The sequence below is a fragment of the Manacus vitellinus genome, unplaced genomic scaffold, assembly GCF_001715985.3.
Source record: "Manacus vitellinus isolate BGI_N305 unplaced genomic scaffold, ASM171598v3 scaffold_12_pilon, whole genome shotgun sequence".
Classification (NCBI taxonomy): Eukaryota; Metazoa; Chordata; class Aves; order Passeriformes; family Pipridae; genus Manacus; species Manacus vitellinus.
This window is the reverse complement of record NW_021938949.1, coordinates 19389754-19411721: the sequence shown is the minus strand read 5'-3', so window position 1 is coordinate 19411721 and position 21968 is coordinate 19389754. Positions and strand designations below refer to the sequence as shown.

Here is a 21968-nt window from a genome sequence, read left to right as displayed (position 1 = left end):
ACTAGTTTAGTTTATCTGGATACAGGCTGGGATATGTAGAATGAGATGGAAGGAAGCTCAGCAGCTTTAGAAAGCTGCTGGCTTTTCCTCCATTCCTATAAATGGTGCAGGTGGTTTTAATTGGGATCCTTGGAATTTGGTGATATTTAAAGCTGAGGGAAGAGTGAGAGGAGGAGCCAGCAAGGTCATAGGATCCTGTGATTTTCAGAGGTAACCAGCAAACATTGTATGAACTGCAAGTGGCCTTGTGGGACAAGAGTACAGCAGTGTCACAGATGCACAGCTGAGTGACCTTGTTTAAGCTGCAAGAGACAGCATTGCAGTTAATAAACAGTTTTGGATGGTATAAATACTGCCATCTTACTATTGAAAAGAAGTTAGAACTTTTAATCTTAAGAAAAAAAGAAGGAAATAATATAATGTTAAAGATAACTTTGATTCCCTGTGGCTTAGTTTTAAGTGGGAGTGATTATGTGTCAACCAAATGAAAGGAAAGGTTTTGTTCTGTCAATAAAATGTTTATTTTATTTTTATGTGTAGTGAGTAGCTGAAGTCTGGATTCTCATCTGTGTGCAAAGTGGAATGAATTAACTGTTGTCTTTTTCCAGCACGGTGTCCTGTTTCTGTGGAAGGTGGACCACCGAGGCAGAGTGCAGGGCCCTGCCCTGTTGAAGCAGGAGTATGGGAAATGCCTGGGGCACTGTGTCTTTCGGCCACCCCCTCCTGGCGAGTGAGTATTGGCCTTGGCAAAGCTCTGCTAGACCAGGTCTTTGTCTTGTTCCACAGAAAGAAAGTCCTACTCACGGATGAACTATTTTTAAATATATGAAAAAAGGTTCTTCTCATAACTGCCCTTTATTTCCAAGCTGTTCTCCCACTCTGGTAGAGGACTTCCTCCTCTTGTTCATACCTTCTATCTGTTGCTGTTAACTCTTCTGTCTTTAGTTCTAATGAGCAGTGTTGCTGATTGTGAAAAGCACACTGGAAACATGATTATCATTAGAGTATTGGCAAAAATAATTAAATAAAAAGTCAGTTCTTAAACATTATTATTTCTTTCTTCTCCAAGCAAGAAATAGGAAACAGCTCTAGTAAAAAAGAAGAGTTTTCCTTGCCTGGGCTCTTCTGTTTCATATCTCTGTAAAAATAATAATGCTTATGGAAAAAAAAGGTGAAACAATGCAAATGAAAACTAATATTAAAATTTTTTTTGTATCATTTTGAGTTTACCTTTTTTCCAATCAGTGTATGAAACATCTTTTTTCTTTTTATACAATACAATTAATTAACTAGGCATCCATTCTTTGAGACTGAAACTACTCTGTTCTGTAAGGAATTGGGATTGAAGTATCTCTATTTGCAGGGACTTTGTACAACTGGCAAAAGCAGCTGTGAGTGGTGATGAGAAGGCCTTGGATATGTTTAACTGGAGGAAAGCTGGAAAGGGATCACCTCTGAAAATGGCAGTCCAGGAAGGACTCTCCTTCTTTATCACTTTGACAGATGGTAAGAGCAAAACCACTTTTCCAGTCTGCTGGAACATTTCCTTAAAGCTTCAAAGTAGCTCAGTGCATAATAGTTCTGTTTTCGTATATCTAACATCTGGAGTATATCCATATATCCATCATGTTCATATATTCAACAGGGTAGAGTATTCATAGGAGTTGTAGAATGTTTGGTGGTAAGAAGAAATTAATAAAATTATTTAAATCTTACCGTCTTCAGGATGGTCCTGTCCACAAGGACACCAGAGGTATTGGGTTAGTCAGGTTCCTGAAGAAGTGAGCATGAGGAAAACCATCTCTAACACAAGTGTAGATAAAATTAGCGGTTGTCAGCACTTTGTGCAAACCTTCAAAATAATGTGTGTGTCGTGAGGTGTTTTTATCTATAAATAGGCAAATGCTGCTAAAACATACCTCCTAAAATAAATTCTGAATTTGCTTTTTCATGTTTTTCTCATTCTTTGAAATGATGCTTCAGTCTAAGACAGCAAAAATAGTCTGAGAATCTGTTCTGTTAGTTTTCTCCCTAATATCATCTCTTCCTGGTCTTTTCCTCTTTGTGGTCTTTTCCTCTCCCTTTTAGTCTTCTGGGTACTAGTTTGCCCCAAGTAATTTTCTTCTCACCCCATTGTTCTTCTGATGCCTTCTCTCTCTAACCTGCTCATTCTGAACTGGAGACAGAATGTGTGTGACAAGTAGCACAATGAGTATGTTTCTGGCAGGTGACTTGAGTATATAGTCCTCTTGATTCAAGTGTAACTACTCTGAAAACATTTCAGTTACACTGGTTCTGCAGCTCAGTTACAGTGTGATTCAGTGTTTTATCAAGAATGACACCCCTCGTTTACACCAGTACAGCTGGCAGGAGTGGCATGGGCCAGCTGCGTGGTTGGAAAAGGCTTACAGAGCACTTCTCAAAGGTACAAGGAGAGAAGGAAGCTTTGAGCAGCTGTGCCTGTTCCATCCTCACCTTCAAAGCCGCTGTTTTGGTGGCGCAGAGCCCCATCTAGGGACAGGCTGTGCATCCTGCAGGTGCTGTCCTTGCTTGGGCCTCTTTGCCGCACTTCTCAAATTTCAGTCAAGTGGCGCTGTTCCTTTTGAGCAGTCGCATTGACTAGGTTGGTTTGGGCATGTGTTTTGGACGCAGTTCTTAATCTGGTTATTGATTTGCCATAACTCCCAAATGTCCTGAGAAGGACTTGAGGGTGTTGGTGGGTGAGAGGCTGGACATGCCTTGTCTGTGTGTGCTGGGATGTAGAAACCCTCCACGTCCTGCACTGATCCCACAGCGTGGGCAGCAGGGGAGGGGGGGATTCTGCCCCTCTGTCCCCTCAGGTGAGACCCCACCTGCAGTTCTGTGTTGGGATCCTCAGCACAGGAAGGACATGGAACTACTGGAGCGAGTCCAGAGGAAGCCACAGTGATGATCAGAGGGTTGGAGCCCCTCTGCTCTGGAGCCAGGCTGGGAGAGCTGGAGGTGTTCACCCAGAGAAGAGAAGGCTCCCAGGAGACCTGAGAGCCCCTTCCAGGCCCTGAAAGGGCTTCAAAAGAGCTGGAGAGGGACTTTGGACAAGGGCCTGGAGGGACAGGACAAGGGGGAATGGCTTCCCACTGCCAGAGTGCAGGGATAGATGAGATATTGGGAAGAAATTGTTGGCTGTGAGGGTGGTGAGGCCCTGGCACAGGTTGCCCAGAGAAGCTGTGGCTGCCCCATCCCTGGAAGTGTTTGAGGCCAGGTTGGACAGGGCTTGGAGCAACCTGGGATAGCGGAAGGTGTCCCTGCCCATGACAAGTGGGTTGAAAAGAGATGAGCTTTAGAGTCCCTTCCAACCCAAACCGTTCTGTGGTTTAACAAGATGAAATTATCTGTGCAGTGTTTTATGTCAGGGAGAAAATAAAGCAGTGGGACAGGACTTTAATTTTTTTTGTTGTTTTTTATATGGCTGGAATGTAGAGGATGGTAATGTATTTGCAAGATTTTTGGAAATCTAAACATTCTTTTAATTACATACATCATATTGTTCCTTGGGTACAACATTTTAGCATGGATCCTTAATGTTCATTTTTATACATTTGCATTTTCTGCTTCAGCTTTTGGGGGAAGATACTATTTAATTTCGCAGTTTTTTTTTTTTATTTGCACTGTTTTAAAATATCACCCTTGTATAATACCATGATTTGCTACGACATTATGTGGGTGTGGCATGAGATCTGTCAGGTTTCAATTACATTGATTTGGGTGATTTTTGTAATACCACTTGCAAACAACCATGTAGGGGTTTTCACTGCCTAAACCTGGGCATGCAGTGGGCCGAGGCCAGTTGTATGAGGTTCAGTAAGGCCATGTGCTGGGTTCTGCACTTGAGTCCAACAACCTCGTGGAGCTCCAGGCCTGGGACAGAGTTGGCTGGAAAGTGCCCGGCAGGAAAGAACTTGAGGGTGCTGGTCAGCAGTGGCTGAACATGAGCCAGATGTGCCCAGGTGGGCAAGAAGGCCAATGGCCCCTGGGCTGTGTCAGAAAGCCCAGGGCAGTGCCCATCCCTGTGCTGGCACTGCTGAGGCACCTCCAGCCCTGGGGGCAGTTCTGGGCCCCTCAGACAAGAGACACTGAGGGGCTGGAGCGTGTCCAGGGAAGGGAACGGAGCTGGGAAGGGGCTGGAGCAGCAGGAGTGGCTGAGGGAGCTGGGGGAGCTCAACCTGGAGAAAAGGAGGCTTGGGGAGACCTTCTGGCTCTGCAACTCCCTGACAGGGAGCCCTGTGTCAGGCTCTGCTCCCAGGGAACAAGGGAGAGGAGGAGAGAAAACAGTGTCAAGTTGTACCAGGGCAGGTTTAGGTTGGATATTTGGGCCATTTTTTTCCCTGAAAGGGTAGTCAGGCACTGGCACAGGCTGCCCAGGGCAGTGGTGGAGTCAACATGCCCTGAAACGTGGCACTTCATGGTAGGGTTTAGTGGGCATGGTGGTACTTGGTTGAAGGTTGGACTTGATGATGTTGGAGGTCTTTTCCAACCTTAATGATTCTGTGATTCTATGATTTATAGAATAGTACAACTTAATGAAATGATAGTGGCTTTTAAAATGTTGATGGGTGCCGTAGTTGCTGTTGTCAGTGTTCTTAGAAAGACACAGTCCCATTTGCCAGTGAAATTAATGGATTAAAGCTGAATTTGATGTGTGGTGCAGTGTTTCTAAACAATGGAGAACTTCAGGTCTGCAGTTTTCTGTCATATAAACTCTGCTGTAAATTGGACCAATTCTTAGCTGCCATTCTTCTTTCACATATTATTTCTAAGACTGAAGATTTCTTTCTTTCATCTTTCATGCAGAAAGTTTACTTGTAGTTTAAAATTATTATTATTGGATTTCCTAAATAGGGAAAAATAAGCTTTAGTTTATTGTTCCTGTCAGTTGTCATAGTCTGTATCGTGAGACAAACTATAAGACAAAAGAATTGTTGGTTTTTTTACCTTTTCAGCACTTGTGGAATGTTTTGCGAAGATAGAAAGCAGCAACTTTGGGTTTTATAGCTAAAAGCTTTTGACTAAAAGCTGCACCTTGTTTGTGTGTGCTGCAGGTTCTGTGCACTACGTGAATGAGAAAGGAAAGACAAGGCAGGTGTTGTCCACTGACAGTCTGGTCCGAAAGTTCCTGTTACTGGAGGAAAGAGATGTTTTACTTATAATAACAGAGAACCTGCAGTTGTCCTTGTATGCACTTACCCCTGACGGAGAAGCAGAAGAGCTCATGAAGGTAAGAGTCACACTACAGGGTAAAGCTGCAATATTTATTCTTTGTAAGTATTTGTTTTTGTTGGTTTTTTTTTTTTTTTGATTATCACTATTTTGCCTACAAATGAATGAACTGTCATTTTTGTTTCTCAGATAATACCTTGGTGAACAAACAAAAATATGCTCATTTAAAAGTGGAATAGGGTGATCTGTTACTGAACTTGGAAAGATGTTTTTTTAATTCTGTGATCTTGTCTTCCTATTTTTTCATAATTTTCTTTCATTTTGATCCTATCCTAATCCTTTTACACTTCGTTGCCTTTTCATAGTGAATTGGAGAAAAATTGGAAATTCCAGTATAATCAAATATTTGTTAAAATATGTTGTGAATAAATAGTCAATAATCTGTGTCCTCAGAGATTTGGAGCTTACCTGTCTTTCAGCACCTCCTCTGGGTGATACTGCCTTTGTCTGCACATCTGAAAGATGGTGTTGTTTTACACGCCTCGAAAGGCAAGGCAGGTTTCGAAAAATTAAAGCCCAGTAGTCACAGAATCACAAATAATAATGTAGTGACCAAAAAATTATTTGGGGCAAAAAAGGGCAAAAAGCAAACAAACCTCTTCCAGGATTTATAATCTCCTTGCCTCAAATAAAATACTGCACTGTTACAGAATGCTGCTTGTGGGTGGAACCCAAACCTTCACCTTCCTAGGATGTTTTTTCTCTTTATCTAAGATAGAAAAAGACTGGACACTTGTGTATTACAGGATTGTCCACCTCTTATTGATCATTACTTATGTTTGACTAGAAGTAAGATTTAGTATTTCACATTTTAAAGCAATCTTTATCAAGTTCTAAGAGAAGACCTAGTGCAAGAGTGAAAAACTGCTCCTTACCTACTTAATTAACCCACTGCAAGGTTTCTTTTATTAAATTTATACATCACATCTTGATGCACTTAGTGGTGATCACTATTAGTCTGTCTGAACTGACAGATGGGTCGAGTTATTCTTATATCTTTTTAGCCAAACTAGGCAGTTCAGATGCTTACTGTCCTTCAGTGTGTTACTGCCACCTTCTGTAAATTTATTTATGTGCTTATGGTTAACAGGTGAAGTTAAGTGGGAAGACTGCTCATTCTGCAGACATCATTCTGATAGACCATAGCCTGGTTGTTACAGCGCTAGGTGAGACAGTCATCAGGTAAGAACCCTCGTTTGAAAGTTTTCTGGATGCCCCTGAGAAGGGCCAGCTGAAAGGTTTACAGTCTGCAATGAACTGAATATTTTGCTGAAATGTTGGTTGTGGGTTTTTTTACCAATAATGAAAAACTCCCAATATTTCCTATTTTTTTTTCTCAAAATAAATAGAGAAATTGAATGAAAAATCTGTTTCCTTGAGGACAAAAACTGATTCTATGTGGCCTGCTTTCTCTCTAAGGTATTTTATATTGTTAGGCAGTGCTACCCAAATCTGTTCCTTCTTTGAGTGCTGTTATTGATTTCTTCTAAAAATAGACCCACCTGGGGGTTTTGCAGCCATTTAGCTGCTCTTGCCATTGTTCCTGTCTGATCCTTAGGATACTCATAGCATCAGCAACTGGAAAAAAGTGCTTACTTTTCAGGTCATTTCTCTGTTACTGTAATATAAGACAAGTAATTAAGTTTCTCCTGTCCCTAATCCTTTAAAGTACGTATGTTGCTTTGCTGTGCTGTTATGTTACTGTGTTCTGTAGTTTTACCTTTTTGGATCTTTTTAAAATATTTTCTTCCTGTCTTTACTGTGACTCGCTGTACCTGTTTCCTCTAACTTTTTGGAGGGTGGGAGTGTTTCATTAACATTACTAGCTCCCTATCTGCTACTATCAGACAGGATCTTCTGTTAATTTTATGAGAATACAATAAAGACCAAGTGTCAAGAAGGAATATGTTTTATGGCAGTGTTTAGTTCTAGGAAATAAATCCTGGAATCCGAAGGACTGGTAGCTAACCAAGGGATATTCTTAAAATAGGGGAGGAAGCATAAGTAGGGAGGAGGAAAATTGCAACTAGCCCTCATTTTTTTTTCTTAAAGCTGATTTTGCTTCTGATACCTTTCTTCATAGTAGAATATCCCAAAATGTGCTGCAGATTAAAAAGTCAAAGGAAAAGGATTGTTAAGAAGCTCACATTCCAGAGGCAGCTGCTGACAATTTAATTTTAAAAATTGCATGATCTGGGTATTAGGGAAATAGCAAATTCATGTCATGTACAGCATCCTATTGAACTGTGTTTAGCAAGACACTTGGAAGGAAAAGCATTATTAACATTCTTGTTTTGTGTGCCTTAGGTTCTGGGATTTGGACCGAGATGAGAACTATGTGCTCTCCCCGGATGTGCAATTTGGCTTTGAAGGAGGAGAATGTATTAACTGTGTGTCTTACTGCAGTGCTAAAGGTGAGAAATAACATGGGAGCTGTGATCTCTTGGTCCTAATCCTTGTCAAACCTCAACCTTCCGTGCCCTGGAGTCATTTCAGTATATTTTCCTTGTGACTGAGCGTCTCGGTGGCAGCATGTGATGTAGAAGGTTTTAGTTTGGATCAGAAATGTGCCTTTGAAGGTGCAGGGAGATCATTCGATACTCCACCACACCTTAACTTGCTGTGGAGTTGTCTCATGGCACACAAGCTGGATTCCCTTTGGTACTCCTGGAGTACTCCTAATGCACTCCAGCGTGTTTGGGGCAATCAGCCGACAAGCCCACACTACAGCTAATGCAAAGGAGAGCTCACCAGCATGTAATGTGTGGATGCCAGGTCTCGAAAATGGATCTTTTCTACAGAACTACTCTTGTGCATCACCTGGTTTGCCAGTGCAGGCACAGCTGGTATCTCCTGGAATGGTTTTCAGTGGTCGCTTGCCCATGGTGACTAAAAACCAGCTATGCAAAAATAAACACGGGCTGTATGCGGAGCAGCTGAGGGCACCAGTTTTGTTCAGCTGGAGAAGAGGAGACTGAGTTCAGACCTCATCAGGGCCAGCAGCTTCCTCACAAGGGGCAGTGGAGGGGCAGCTCCAACCTCTGCTCTGTGTGACCAGGGACAGGACACAAGGGAACGGCTGGAGTTGTGTCGGGGAGGGTTAAACTGGATCTCAGGAAAAGGTTCCTCCCCCAGAGGGTGGTTGGGCACTGAACAGGCTCCCCAGGGCAGTGGTCTTGGTCCCAAGGCTGCCAGAACTCAAGGAGCATTTGGACAATGCTCTCAGGAACATGGTGGGATTGTTGGGGTGTCCTGTGTAGAGCCAAGAGCTGGACCCAATGATCCTTGTGGGTCCCTTCCACCTGAGGATATTCTATGGTTCTGTGTTCTAATAAATGGTTAAAATGAAGTCATTGTCTGATATGTGTAAAAGATAACTTCATCTGGTAGCTTAAAAAGTGCACCTTGTGATGCACTTCTCCAATGGAACTTCCACAACAATGGAACTTCTCCCATTGTTTCTCCAGAAAGATTACCCAGTCCAGGACTAGGATTTTGGTTTGCAGTGAGTAAGGCAAAAAATGATTCTGTGCAAGGTGGATTCTCAGTACCCGAGAACTAGAGTTGGCTGCCTGTTACATTGTCTAACGTGGGTTTGTTTTCCTGAGGTGTGTTTGTGAATGGCAGGTCTCCTGGCAGCTGGAACGAGCAAAGGGAGGGTAGCGATGTGGAGGAAAACAGCAGGATCTGACCAGAGCACATGGGCTTTGGAGGGCAAGGAGAAGTGGAAGTTCCAGGCATCCACAGAACTTGAGGGAAATGTCACTCAGATAAAGGTAAGAAAGGAAAGAGCTTCCTTGAATGTTGGTGGGACTTCCCAACAGTTGGATGAATAGAGCACCTTTGTGAAACAGATGAACACGATCATTCTCATAAGGATATGTGTCCCACCACAGGTTGGTCCTCCTTAGGAGGAAAAACCATGAAAATCAAGTAACTTTTAAAATTGAAATGGGCAGAAATATTCCCTGTTTGTAGCTAGTCTCTCCATCATGTGTCTCATCGACAAACCCTTTGGATTCAGCACCCTGAAGTCATCTTCTGGAAAAGAAAGGTTGTCAGGAATGTCAATTTTACATAAATTTATAAAATAACAAGCAGGAAAAACTGACTAAATGCATACTTTTATTCATTAATAATTTTCTTCTTTTCATCAATTTCTCAACATAAAGTTTGCTCTTACTGGTAGTTATGAAAAATAAAAGAATGTATTTACAACCAAATATTTTTTTGGTGAGAAGATGGGCCATCTAGAATGGAATGCTGTGTTTTTACACACCAAATGGTATTTCCAGCTGCTTTTTCATCAGAAAAACATTTCTTGTTTGCCAGATAATTTTATAATGTGTGATAGTGTCAGACTAGATGGGAATAATAAATTTACTCTTACAAATTTGGAAACCAAATGCTTTAAACCATCTCTACTGCTATTTGCACTATTTTTAATGCTGAAGGCTGTAACAAGATACAGCATTATAATATATTTTAACCCATCGCCTGTTAAGTGTCAGGGTTCAGCATTTTTATTTATTTGGAATATTTTCACTTGTCACAGTGAGGTTAAACACTGTCATTCTATACCTATTAGCATTTTGATGTATGCAGAAGAGAAATGCTGAGTATAACAATCACGAATTTAACTTGAAAAAGTTTTATGTTGATAAACAGCTTTTTTAACCACCACTATTCTACTAAAAGGCAAAGCTTGTGCTTTAGATTCTCCAGCATTTTTGTTGTTGGGGTTTTATACCATATTAACTCTTTTCAATTTTAGATTATTTCTATTATACTTTATATCATTCTGTTGCTGGTTTCATATGTGAGAACCATCCCCATTATTTTTCATAAGAAAAGAAAATCAAACAAATGTATCTGGTGCCTTTCAAGAGAAAGTAATTTTATATTTGTTATTATTCTGTTTCCACATAAGAGTGAAAAGTATTTAAAAAGCAATGGGAGTCCATAACACAGTCCTGCTTACAAAGTTAAACCAGAAGTGCTGTGAAAATAGAGAATCCAAGTGTTTTATGAACATGCTTCAGTAACAAAAGGTCCAGGATATAGGAAATAGTGTGTGCCATGAATATCTCATACCTCTGCTAATAAGTTGAGGGAAGGGAAGAAATATAGGTGTTTCTTGCCCATTTGAACCTTCATATCCAGATAACAGGATACGAAGCGCTGTCCAGAAATAGCACCTTATGTTCCCAATGTTTGGGAGCATAAACAAAAACATTGCCAAACAATTGTCAACAAGCACAGTGGGTTTATCTCATCAAGCTGTCTTTAATTATAGAAACTCTAGATTATTTTTGTTGTAAGGAGGGCAATGAAGATGATGAAGGGCCTTGATTTGAAGCCATGCGAGGACACTGAGGGTACTTGGTGTGTTCAGCTGGAGAAATGGAGACTGAGGGGAGACCTCAGTGCAGTTCCAACTTCCTGGGGAGGGGCAGAGGAGGGGCAGGGACTGAGCTCTGCTCTCTGGAGACCAGGGACAGGACCCAGAGAATGGCCTGGAGTTGTGTTGTGGGAGCTTTGGGTTGGATATTAGAAAGAGTTATTAAACCCTTTAAATACATGATGCTCTCTTGCAGCAGTAAATGTAAGGTGGTGCAATAGTATCTTAAAAAAAAAAGCGGTTTTAATTTAAAAACCAGCTCCTCTACTTAGACGAAGGGAGTCTGAGTAGCTGGATAACAAGCATAATAGTTTGAATCTGTAATAATTCCTCGTCATTGCCTACAGCTGTATTTAGATAGTAGAATTTCATGTATGTATAAAAATGTTTATTTATTTGTGTCCTTCCCTATGTCATCTCCTTGGGGACATTGCTGTGACTGTTCAAGACCATAGATGAAATGGTGTGTTTTTTCTTTCCCCGTTCTGTACAGTGGGGCTCCCGAAAAAACCTGCTGGCAGTGAACAGCCTGAGCTCTGTGGTGATCCTCAGCGAACAGGCCATGTCGGCGCATTTCCATCAGCAGGTGGCTGTCGTTCAGGTGTCTCCCAGCCTCTTCAATGTGACCACCTTCAGCACAGGAGCCACGCACAGCCTCCGTGTCGATATGAATGTTAATGGAGTCTTTGCTACTAAGGTTAATTGTTTTTTTGTTTTGTTTTCATTTATTTGCTTAATCAGTTGCCCAGTTCAGTGTATAGAGATGAAACATTCTAAGTCTTTAAGATAAACTTTCTTTGATGTTCAGCTTAGTGTGTTATGGAGGTAGTGTTGTAATGGTAGCACTGGTGCTGTGGTGGAGCTGGTTTTTCAGATAGCACAGGGACTCAGGAATTCTTGAGGTGCTGACCAGAACCCAGAGAACTTCTGGATTACCAAAAGCCTTCCAACCCAATGTACAGAGGAACTAGTAAATGGTGGCTATTGTGGTGGAGTTCTTGCTGTGTTATTGTGTACATTCCTGTATGTTTCCAAAGGAACTGAATGTACACGTTCATTTGGTGTTTTGTTTGTTCTAGGATGCTCTAGTATTCTGGAACGGGAAGCAGGTGACTGTCTTTGAGTGTTCAGGAGATACCTTCAGAAGTGCAGGTAGGACTTAAAACACTGGTCAGAGTTGAAATGATTCTTTTCCTCCAGAGTTATATGTTCTCTTCATTCATGGTAGTTAACGGACTGTAGTCATAGAATCATAGAAGAGTTTGGGTTGGGGGGGACTTTAAAGCTCATGTCATTCCAACCCCCCTGCCCTGGGCAGGGACACCTTCCTCTAGACTGGCAAAAAATTCAAGGCTTGGGGAAACAAACTTCTGTCTGATGTAGCTAAATTACATTGTACAGGGCCTTGCACGAAACATGATATGAGGATAGAACTGCTTTTTTGTTATTTTTGTTGTTTGTTTTTTTTTAAAGTGCATCATTCCAACATTTGATCAAGAACAGAATTTTTTCTTGTTTTTGTACCTGTGGCTCCTGTTGCCTTTACAGATAGGACATGTCAATGGCTATTGAAGGCTTTTCCACTTTGCTTGGGGGAAAGTGTCATCAAGGTTTCATAGCACTTGCATAAGAACTGGGAAGAAGGGTTTTAGTCCTAGCTCTCAGGAAAAGTTATCCCATAAATTTCTGTATATAGAGCTAAGTAAATTATTTTTTTAAGTGATTAATTCTCCCTAATTATTTCTGCCTTGAGTAATAAGTGATGCAGAATTTCATCAATCCCATCCAAAATCTTGAGGTTTGTCTTTTAAGAACCGTCAACTGTTTTCTGCTGAGTGCCTTATCTTGTCTACATTTACTCCTTTGTAAATAATTTTCCATGCTGAATCACTGTGTTATTACCACCACAGTCCCAACAATCTGTACCACTCCTGAAGTGATTGCAAAGCCATAGATTCCATTGTCCCTCTTCAGTTGCAGTTTGATGAAGGAAGGAGTGAATTCTCTTACCAGAATCTCACATGGCACTTGCCTTTCTCTTTCTTTCACTCCCCATATCAATTCTTTGCCCTTCCTCTCCCATTTGTTTCCACGGAGAGTGTACAAACACCTGTTTACAGTGGGAGCTCCAGGTGTTGAATGTAGTGGCAGAATGGAAGAAGGTGGCAACACCAAGGAGTTTGGAAATCAGTACAAACTGACAGATTGGAAAAGGGATTTGGTGCAAGACAGTGGAAATTGAGTGCTTTAAGTTATTTTTTCCCTTTTTATGGAACCTATTTATTGTAATGATGGCTTTATTGTGATTGTCCCAGGCTCTTTTCTTTGTGACTCTCCAGTTCTGTCTGTGCATGGAGAAAGTCTGTACACAGTGGAGCCATATCGGGTCCAGGTCCGCACCTGGCAGGTAAGGGCTGAGGAAACAGTGAAGGGACAAATATGCCTTATTGTTTTCAAAGATTGGTGTTAGAACTTAAATTTTAAGTGGGTGATCTTTCCAAATCTATTAACTCTACCTTTGTCATAGAAAAAATACATTGAGTATTTCAGCAGAAAGATCTTTGACATTTTGTGTTCTTGAAAAAGTCTGTCACTTTGAACACTACTGCACTGAAACTAAGAAGTATTTACAGACTTCAAGAGGATCAAAATTGCATGCAGGTTGAATATGTATATGGATATTACTGACAGGAAGATGAACATACTGAGTATTCTTACAAGATAATGAAAAATACTCTCTGCACATTTTGTGTGTTCTGCAAAATCTTTTGCTGAACCTTTGCAGCCTCTGCTAATCTGTGAGAACCAGAAAGAGAAATCTAATTATCAGAGTTTTATGATACCTCATTTTATTTAGGAAATAAATATTGTATTTTAGAATAGGTGTGATTTATCACATAAATATAATGTATTTATTTTTGCAGCTTTGTATTTAAGGACCTTCAGAGACCATTACTTATATATCCCTCTCAGTTGGAAAAGGTTGCGTTATTGAAAAGGAAATTATTGCAGAAGGATGTGTTTTAAATTTAGACTGTTTTTGAGGCTACATGCATACCTGAAACACAGATTGCATTTGTAGGGATTGTGTGTGTGTGTGTGTGTGTGTGTGTGTGTGTGTGTGTGTGTGTGTGTGTGTGTAGTTTCTCCACCTTCCTGGGAGCAATTTGCCTTACACAGAAGTTCAGCAGTTCGTAACTTAATTTGGTGATAAGTCCCTTCTAGTGAGGCTGTGGCCACACAAACCTGGTGTTACATGTTTCTTCCTAGGGCACAGTTAAGCAGCTGCTGGTGTTCTCAGAAGCAGAGGGCAGTCCATGCCTCCTGGATGTCTGTGGGAATTTCCTGGCTGTGGGAACCGATTTGGCTCACTTGAAAATCTTTGATCTCTCGCGCAGGTATTAATAAGGCAGTTAAAAATAATCTGTTTATAGTTGAGCATACATCTTGTGTGGAATCTTTAGTTGATTTTGATCTGATGAAAAGCGACAGCCCCTTTGAATCTTGAAATAATATATGCAGTCTATGGGAGCTGATGGCCTATTTCCAAAGCAAGGGAAGAGCCATGGAATAATTAGACAAGTCATGGGATGATGATGATTATTATTATTTTAAAAAGAGAATACAGTGAGCTATATTTCTGTGGATTTAAAAGTTGGTGGAAAATTTATGGAAGATCAAGGCAAGGATGCCCCACGTTTCTTCTAACAACTTAAACAAGAATTTAATCTCAGAAGAGTTGAACTAAAGAAACTCCATATCTCCTCATAAATCAGAAAACTTGTTTCAGTAAATCTGTGGAGAAAGTGAAGCAATAACCAAACACTCTATTCTTCTTCCTGCTTATGTTTAGGAAGAAGTTTACCTGACTTTTTTCAAACTTTACTGTGCTCGTTTGCTGACAAACATGAAAAAGATATGTACTGACATGACCTTCAGTTAGAAAATTTAACTACTAATAACAAATGTAATTTTGAAAAGCTGAAAAACCTGAAGACAAGTAGATTCTGTTCTTCCTTGCATGCTGTCACCAGAGGAATGCTAAAGGCTAGTTAGTTACCCACTGGAAACTACCTGGGTTAGGATCACACGGATTCCACCTGGGAAATCGCTTAAAGGTTACTGGATTTGGGCAGGTTGTAACTAGCACAAATATTGGATTATGATGTTGGACAGTGGAGAAAAAGTAGCTTCACTCCTGCATGCTGTGTGAAATTTTTGTGTTTGGTACTGAAAATACCCCTTCTGAAATGATGACAGTATAGCACTCTTTAATTTCAAAGCACCATAGTTGGCCTAGAATGAATGAGAGGTCTAAACATGTAACCCAACAATGTTATTTCTGCAGAATCAAAGTGATTTTTTTCATGGAATTGTATTATAGGTCTAAATTGCTGTCACTTCAAATTACTGTCACTTTTTTGTCATACTCTTTTGTTTCATGAGATTTGTCCTTTGTTGCTGACTGATTGCTGAGTTTGCATCTATACCAGCATTAAGATTCTTTTGAGATAAGAAAATATATAAATACCCCCCCAATGACGTTTCTTTACTCCTGCTCCATGATGTGCTTTCCATACACAGAACTTTCATGTGATGGGCTCTATTCAACATTCGTAGTACTTCTGTAGGAAAAGCAGGCCTCTGAATTCAGAACTCTGATCAGGTGTTCTTGCTGTATAGCCCTATTTTGGGAGTCCTGTAGAAGCACTGGAGTTTATTTTTGCTGATTCATTGAGAAAAGAATGTCCATTAACTTATTCCTGAAAGAAAGGCAGTGGCAGCAGTCCTCTGGAGAGGAAGCTGGAGTGGGGGGCAGTGGTGTCATACAGTGGAAATAGTTTGTTTTTAAAAGTTTTACCCATAATTCGCGAAATGTTTTGGCTGACGCATATTACCAGTTGCTTGCCACCATATGATTGAAGTTTGTTCCCTCCCCCAGAGAGGCAAAAGTGCACTGCAACAGCAAGGACTTATCCCAGCTGCTCCCTGACCGTGGAGGCATCGCATCTGTCAAGTGCAATGCTAATGGCAGCAAAGTCAGCATCCTGGTCAGCAAGGTGAGGCACAGCTCTTCACCCACCACCTGGGACCTGCCCTGTTCACACTCTGGTGCAGGTCATGATTACTGAGGACTCAAGATTCACTTCTCAGAAACAAACCTACATGGTCCTTGCAGTGTATTGAGTTGTGTCATGAAGTGTCGTGTCCCAGCGTGTAAATAAACACTAAAATTAAGGTCTCTTAAGGCTTCGTACCTGTGGTGGGAACAACCCAGAAAAGGAAGGAGTATTTTATTCAAGAAAGTTGCTTTGTAGCATTTCAAAGAAATCCAAGGCTGGCTTGATGGAATAGAAAAACAGCCAGAAGTTTTCTGGTATTTCTTCCTGAGAATGTCATTGTATGATTACCAGTAAAGAAAGTTGAAAGCATGAAGCAGATGAGGTAAACATAACTTTTTTTCCTTTGTGACTTGAATGCTTCGGGAACTTTTTGTTTTCCCTTCTTGTAGGCAGATGGGAACATAGATTCCAAGATCTGTTTCTATGACGTTGAAATGGACAAAGTTACGCTCTTTGATTTCAATGCTGAACAGGGAGATGGTGGAGAGAAGCTTTCTGCTGGACAAGGCATTGGCAAGTAAGGAGCTTCTATTTCAAAAAGCTTTAATGGTGGATTTAAGATGGGAATCTGCCCTGTGAAGATGAGCACACTTTGATACTGTCATTCCTCTGTCTTGTGTAGGAGCTTGTATGAGTTTAATTATTTTATTTCTAGAGAACTAATGAAAGGTAGTGCATTGTATGTCCATCAGGCTGCATCCCTGTCTGTTCCAATACCATGAGCTAGGGAGTGTTAGACGAAGATACTAGAAAGCAAACTCAAAATAAGGAGGAGGCAATTCTTCAGCCAACATGCAGCTAAGCTAAGGAGCTCCTTGCCAAAGGAAGTTAGAGGTGATGAAGGAAGGGCTCATGGAGGTATTGGAGAAATTCACAGAAGAGAAATGCAGGGAGAGTTATTAGCTATGTGGAATCCATGTCTGGCTCAAGAGGTCTCTAAGGGGAGGGTGATTGAGTGTAGGGGGGCTATGTGCAAGGTATTGCATGACTGGAATTAGGATCCAAATCTTAAAGTAAAGAAAAATCTTGGAAAACTACTCTTCCTTGAAGAGTTTACGTGATAGGAACTGAAAAGAGGACATTTTGAAGGTCTTTGTTGGAAAAAAATATTTTTAAAGTGCAGTAAGGGTAAAAACTCATGAAATATCTACTTAGAACTGACACCTTTGTGTTCATGCAAACTGTTCTGTGGGAAATGCAAAACTAGAAATCCTAGGAGCACAATGCAATGAATTAGGAATTCTTGTGGAAGGACAGTGGAATGTTAGGGTACAAATTCCAAATTCCCATCTGGTTTTACAGTAATTTTTCTGACTGTATTTTTCTTAAGAAAAAACCAGCATTGGAGAAGGTGGATTGCTTTTTTTAGCAACTCTCTGCTATGGGTATTACAAGCGAAAAAAAGGAATTACTCGTCTTAGCACTGAAAACTCAGCTCATCAAAAACTAAGGCCAATGCAAATTTAGGGTCTTATATCTTGGTCAGTTATGCAACAGTGTAGTGTATGAGTAGTGAGGAAATTGTTTCCAAGTGCAATATGTTGTGTAGCCCAACAGAGGCCGTCCCAAGCCAGTACTACTGGTTCACTGCTGTTTGAGCATCAGTGTGAATAATCCATTTATCTGCACTTCATTTTAGAGGTTCTTCAAATCAGAGCGAGTAAACTCATCAGGAAGTCATAATAATCTCTGCCTCTTCTGCTTCTCTTTCCCTCCTCCTGAGGTAAAATCTAAACAGTCCGAGCTTTTTTACACAAATACTGTTTTTCAGTTTGCAAGTTATTTATTTTGAATTATGTGGCAGAGAAAGGACTTTGAGTATTTCTGTACCTCTTTGAATCTCTTTTAATTTGCCTTCCAGCCCTATTCCAACCCTCCCCACAAAGTTCAGCCTTCAGTGGTGACAGCAAATGAGAAAATATTTTGATGATGTCTTTGGTTTCTCTTTTAAAAAATGTGACACCTCTCAATATTCTGTATTTCTTCAGAAGAACACTAAACCATTGCTAAAATAGTCTGATTCTGTTTGTCTGGAGTCTTGGCATGGCTGGCACTGAAGTAGTATTGAAATGCCCCAAGGAGGCAATAAGATGTTATTATTTAAACTACAGCCAGAGAGTGGCTTTCCCAAGGCTGCAGGGGTTGTCCTGGTGCTTAATGTGCTGTTCCACAGTGCTTTGGAATTCTTCACCCACAGCTGCCAGGTGGGGGTTGGTACCTTCTCCTGGGTAACAAGAAACAGGCCTCAAGTTGTGCCAGGGAAGATTTAGATTGGATATTGGGGAAAATTTCTTCAGGGAAAAAGTTGTCAGGCGTTGGAACAGGCTGCCCAGGGCAGTGGTGGTGAACACATCCCTGGAAGTGTTCAAAAAATGTGTAGATGAGGTACTTGGGGATGTGGTTTAGTGGTGGTGGTGCTGGGTTGATGGTCGGACTTGGTGTTTTTAGAGGGCTTTTCCAACCGTAATGATTCCATGATTGTAAGGCCGAGCTGAGGTAGCCCCTGTGCTACAGCACCTACAGCAGCAGCAGTCACTGAGATGGATTGTTTGAAGGATGTTCAAGTGTTTCTGTAGGACCTAGAGTCTCAGGGGAGGCAGATTTTGGGTGCCTCTTTATATTTGTGGCAGTACCAGCTTTTTCCTCACAGAGATGTAGAAAAAATATGTCCCGAAGCCATGGTCAGTGTACACAGACCAAACTAACAGTGTCATGGCCATGTGTAAAGTGTCAGGAGGCAGGAATATGTATCTGGTTAATGCTGTAATGCAGAGAATAAATAACATGCTTTATTTACACTCGTGCACTGATAGGGCTGGAATTATTTTGTCTCCCTTTCTACATTTTTTCTTATCTCTTAGTAGGTCTGTATTGGAGTATCCAGAGCTGCACAGTCACATCCCTGTTTGCCATTTCTGGGACCAGAGTGAACCAAGGCTTTTTGTATGTGAAGCAATTCCTGAAATGGGACTCCAGTCTTCAGACCAGAAGAAAAACCAGACCGAGGGCACAGTACGGTCTTTCTTATTTATTTTATCTTGCTTTATGTGGAGTTCTCCCTCCAAGTAATAAAGTCCTTGGATTTGTTTTAGGATGTGGGAGAGGGTAGTACACATTATCTGGGACAAAAATAAGTGGTGAAACCCTGTGTTTGGTGTCTGTGCTTCAGGCACTGTATGGCAGCTCTCTGGTTTGGCCCCAGCTTGCACACGGTGAAGAGGAAAAAGAGGGGATTCCTTATCTCTGCTAGAATTTTGGGGATAGCCATAATGTAAGCTTGTATCAGGAGCACTGCTTTTCAGGTGACATTATTGGGTGGACTGATAATCTAGAAGTTTTTAAATTAAAAAAAAAAAATGCTGGTTTTATATCTTGAGTCTACTTTTAGCAGCAAGAATGAATTTGGTAGAATAACAGGGATACTACTGTTAAGTGAACAGAGAAATATGCTCTTTCCACCCAGTCCTTCCCATCTTCTGCTTTTCTGGATAGACATTGGACATTTTTAAGACTTCCCAAATTATCTGTTATGGTCTCTTACATTAGAAAAAAGATTTCATTTCTATTGATCAGAAGTGATCTAATCAAAGATTTCTTTTATCACACCAAGAATTCTTCCCCTCTTCCCCTGCTACTGTGCTTGTAGAGGTCCTTACCTCTTTGTACAGAACTGCCTGTCCTGCATAAACATTCCGTTGATTTGAAATGCCCATGTTGATCTCAAGTTTTGTGATTCGTGCATTATTTTAATTAAACCTCTTAAAATTAGAAATAGAAAGCTCTTTGTGTCTTTTTATTGGTTGAAATGACCTTAGAAAGATCATGAGAAGATGGGGAGTAGTGGAATAGGGGTGTCTCAAAAGGCCTGGGTGAGGTCTTCTAGCCAGAGGAGAACACTTTAACCTAATATTCCTCATGTAAAAAACTTTAAATGTTTGGCTTCTACATAAAGTTGAAAAACAAGAAGATAGAAAAGGAATGTAACTTACTTTTTGGCCCTTATTCAACAGAACTTTTTACTGTCTGCTTATGCTTTAAGAAATGAGAAGTCTGATTAACTTCTGTTGGAAATAAATGTATTACTTTGGCTTGAGTCAGGTCAATATTTCAGCTGTTACAGGAACTGTTCCCTGGGATCTTAAAGCAATCAGTGAGCTGCTGAACTTATAATTGAAATAATATGATTTTTTTTTAAAAAAAGTTGAAAACAGGTGTGGCTGCCCCATCCCTGGAAGTGTCCAAGGCCAGGTTGGATAGGGCTTGGAGCAACCTGGGCTAGTGGAAGGTGTCCCTGCCCATGGCAGGGGGTGGAAGGAGATGAGCTTTAAGGTCTCTTCCAACTCAAACTGTTCCATGATTCTGTTTCTCTGCCCTGAGCCAGGTCTGTCAGGAGGCTGCTGGAGCAGCTGTGGCCTGGGGCTTTTCTCTCTGTGGTGGGTGAAAGTGGCTGCTGGGAGGCAGAGCTGGAGGTCCCTGTGCAGAGGGAGTCCCTGGCTGCTCACAGCAGGGAGGAAGCCTGTAGCCCTGCCCTCCCCAGCAGCTGTGTATGTTAATGTATATGTCATATTATTTTCAAGAGAAGCTTCTGCCAAGTGAATATGGAAAATAAAAACAAAAAGAAAGAAGGATATTGCAGCACAAAACCAAAACAATGCTTTGCTTCCTTTTCCAGATGGATGTTTGGATTATATCATTCTTCAACACTGAAGAGCATGGCCTTTTGCTGCAGGACAGCTTTCCACTGCCTTCATCCTATGAAGTTCTGCTGGGCATAGAGGTGCCACATTATTACTTTGCAAAAAAGGTGAGGCAATCTTTAACAATTCCTTCCCTTCCCAGAAGTTCAGACTTTCCACTACATAGGGATCAAATTTAACCAAATTGAGTCTGGGGTAAGTAGAGGAACTCCAATGGCAGTGGCTGCATCACATGTAGAAATGACATAAAGATAATTCTAATGCAGGTGAACTTGGCAGGACTGTGGAATTTGCAATGAGTTGGCTTTTTGTGGGTATTGCAAACTGAATGTGACATACAAATGTAGGAGAAACAGAAATTACCAGGGAATGCAACTTAAAAAGGGACGTGAAAAAAAATCTGCTTTATCTATTCACTGTGCCTGTTGAAAGTACAGGTTGTGTGTGTGTGTCAGATTTATGTAGGCTGTAAGAGAGAACACTTCCTACTAGCTTTGGCAGAAGCAACCCACTTCCTTGTTAGAATGGAGCTTAATCCCTAAGAATAGTTATCTTGCACTGTCACCAAATACTGCAAATGCCAGGAATGCAGGCTCTAACCTCTTAAACTTGAATTTCAATCCAAAACTATTTGGATCTCAGGTAAAAAATACCCTGCATGATTCCATGCATACTGGAAGAGCTGCAGCCTGTTACTTACAGATTGGTTTCTGGTGAAGCGCTGACCTGAGTTTCCTGGTGCCTCTCAGGATGATGATTTGCTCTGTTCCTGTCTTGTAGGGGAGTGTAACAGGGTGTTTGTTCTACTAAGGCATTTAGTTTTGTAAAATCTTCAGGGAATTAATATTAATGAGACTTCTAATCCTCTAAGTCATCTGACTAAGGCCAGTTGGATCATGCAAACCTAATTTCCTGTAGTTTAAGAACAGTGTTAAACAGGGAAAATGTATTGAGGTGTTTTTCTACTTAACGTGTTCAGATTCAAACAGCACTTTGCAATTCATCCCTTTCAAAGCGCTTCCTCTTGTCACCCTTCCTGTGCAGATCAAGCTTTTAGAGTTGTACTCTGTTTTATTTTCCTTTTTCCCTTAATTTGAAAGGTCAAATGTGATATGCTACATTTTCCAGTCTTTCTTTTAACATGTCTCCAACATGTCTTTCTCCAACATGTCTCATGCTATTTTACTTTGATATTATGTCTTTTTTTTTTTTTTTTTTAAACTCTGTATGGATTATTGCTGCCATTAGTTGTGTTTTCGGAGGGGATGTGTCTATAGACCTGTAAGTATCTGCATTGTTTTGCTCCTCTTCCTTCATCTTCTTCTCCTCTCTTTTCTGTTTCCATTTTCTTCCTTGGTAGGTCTCTTCATGACTCTTCATGACTAAATCACTTGTTACACAATAATTCATTTGGGAAGCCTGATTTAGTATATGGACAGAGTCTACTTTAAATACAGCAAATTGAGCTGATGCAACAAGCCTGTTTTGACC

The 21968-nt window shown here is 40.8% G+C and overlaps 1 protein-coding gene across 1 annotated transcript in view; it reads left to right on the top strand.

The window, feature by feature from the left end:
* The window catches only part of IFT140 (intraflagellar transport 140), an 80412-nt gene that overhangs the window by 11910 nt on the left and 46534 nt on the right, over window positions 1-21968 (top strand). The window contains exons 4-17 of the mRNA XM_018067578.2: window positions 609-730; window positions 1364-1506; window positions 5079-5254; window positions 6347-6438; window positions 7564-7670; window positions 8884-9032; window positions 11151-11354; window positions 11737-11809; window positions 12973-13064; window positions 13928-14055; window positions 15600-15717; window positions 16170-16297; window positions 18645-18792; window positions 20453-20584. Coding sequence (XP_017923067.1) covers window positions 609-730; window positions 1364-1506; window positions 5079-5254; window positions 6347-6438; window positions 7564-7670; window positions 8884-9032; window positions 11151-11354; window positions 11737-11809; window positions 12973-13064; window positions 13928-14055; window positions 15600-15717; window positions 16170-16297; window positions 18645-18792; window positions 20453-20584 — 1812 coding nt within the window. The remainder of the gene's footprint in view (window positions 1-608; window positions 731-1363; window positions 1507-5078; window positions 5255-6346; window positions 6439-7563; window positions 7671-8883; window positions 9033-11150; window positions 11355-11736; window positions 11810-12972; window positions 13065-13927; window positions 14056-15599; window positions 15718-16169; window positions 16298-18644; window positions 18793-20452; window positions 20585-21968) is intronic.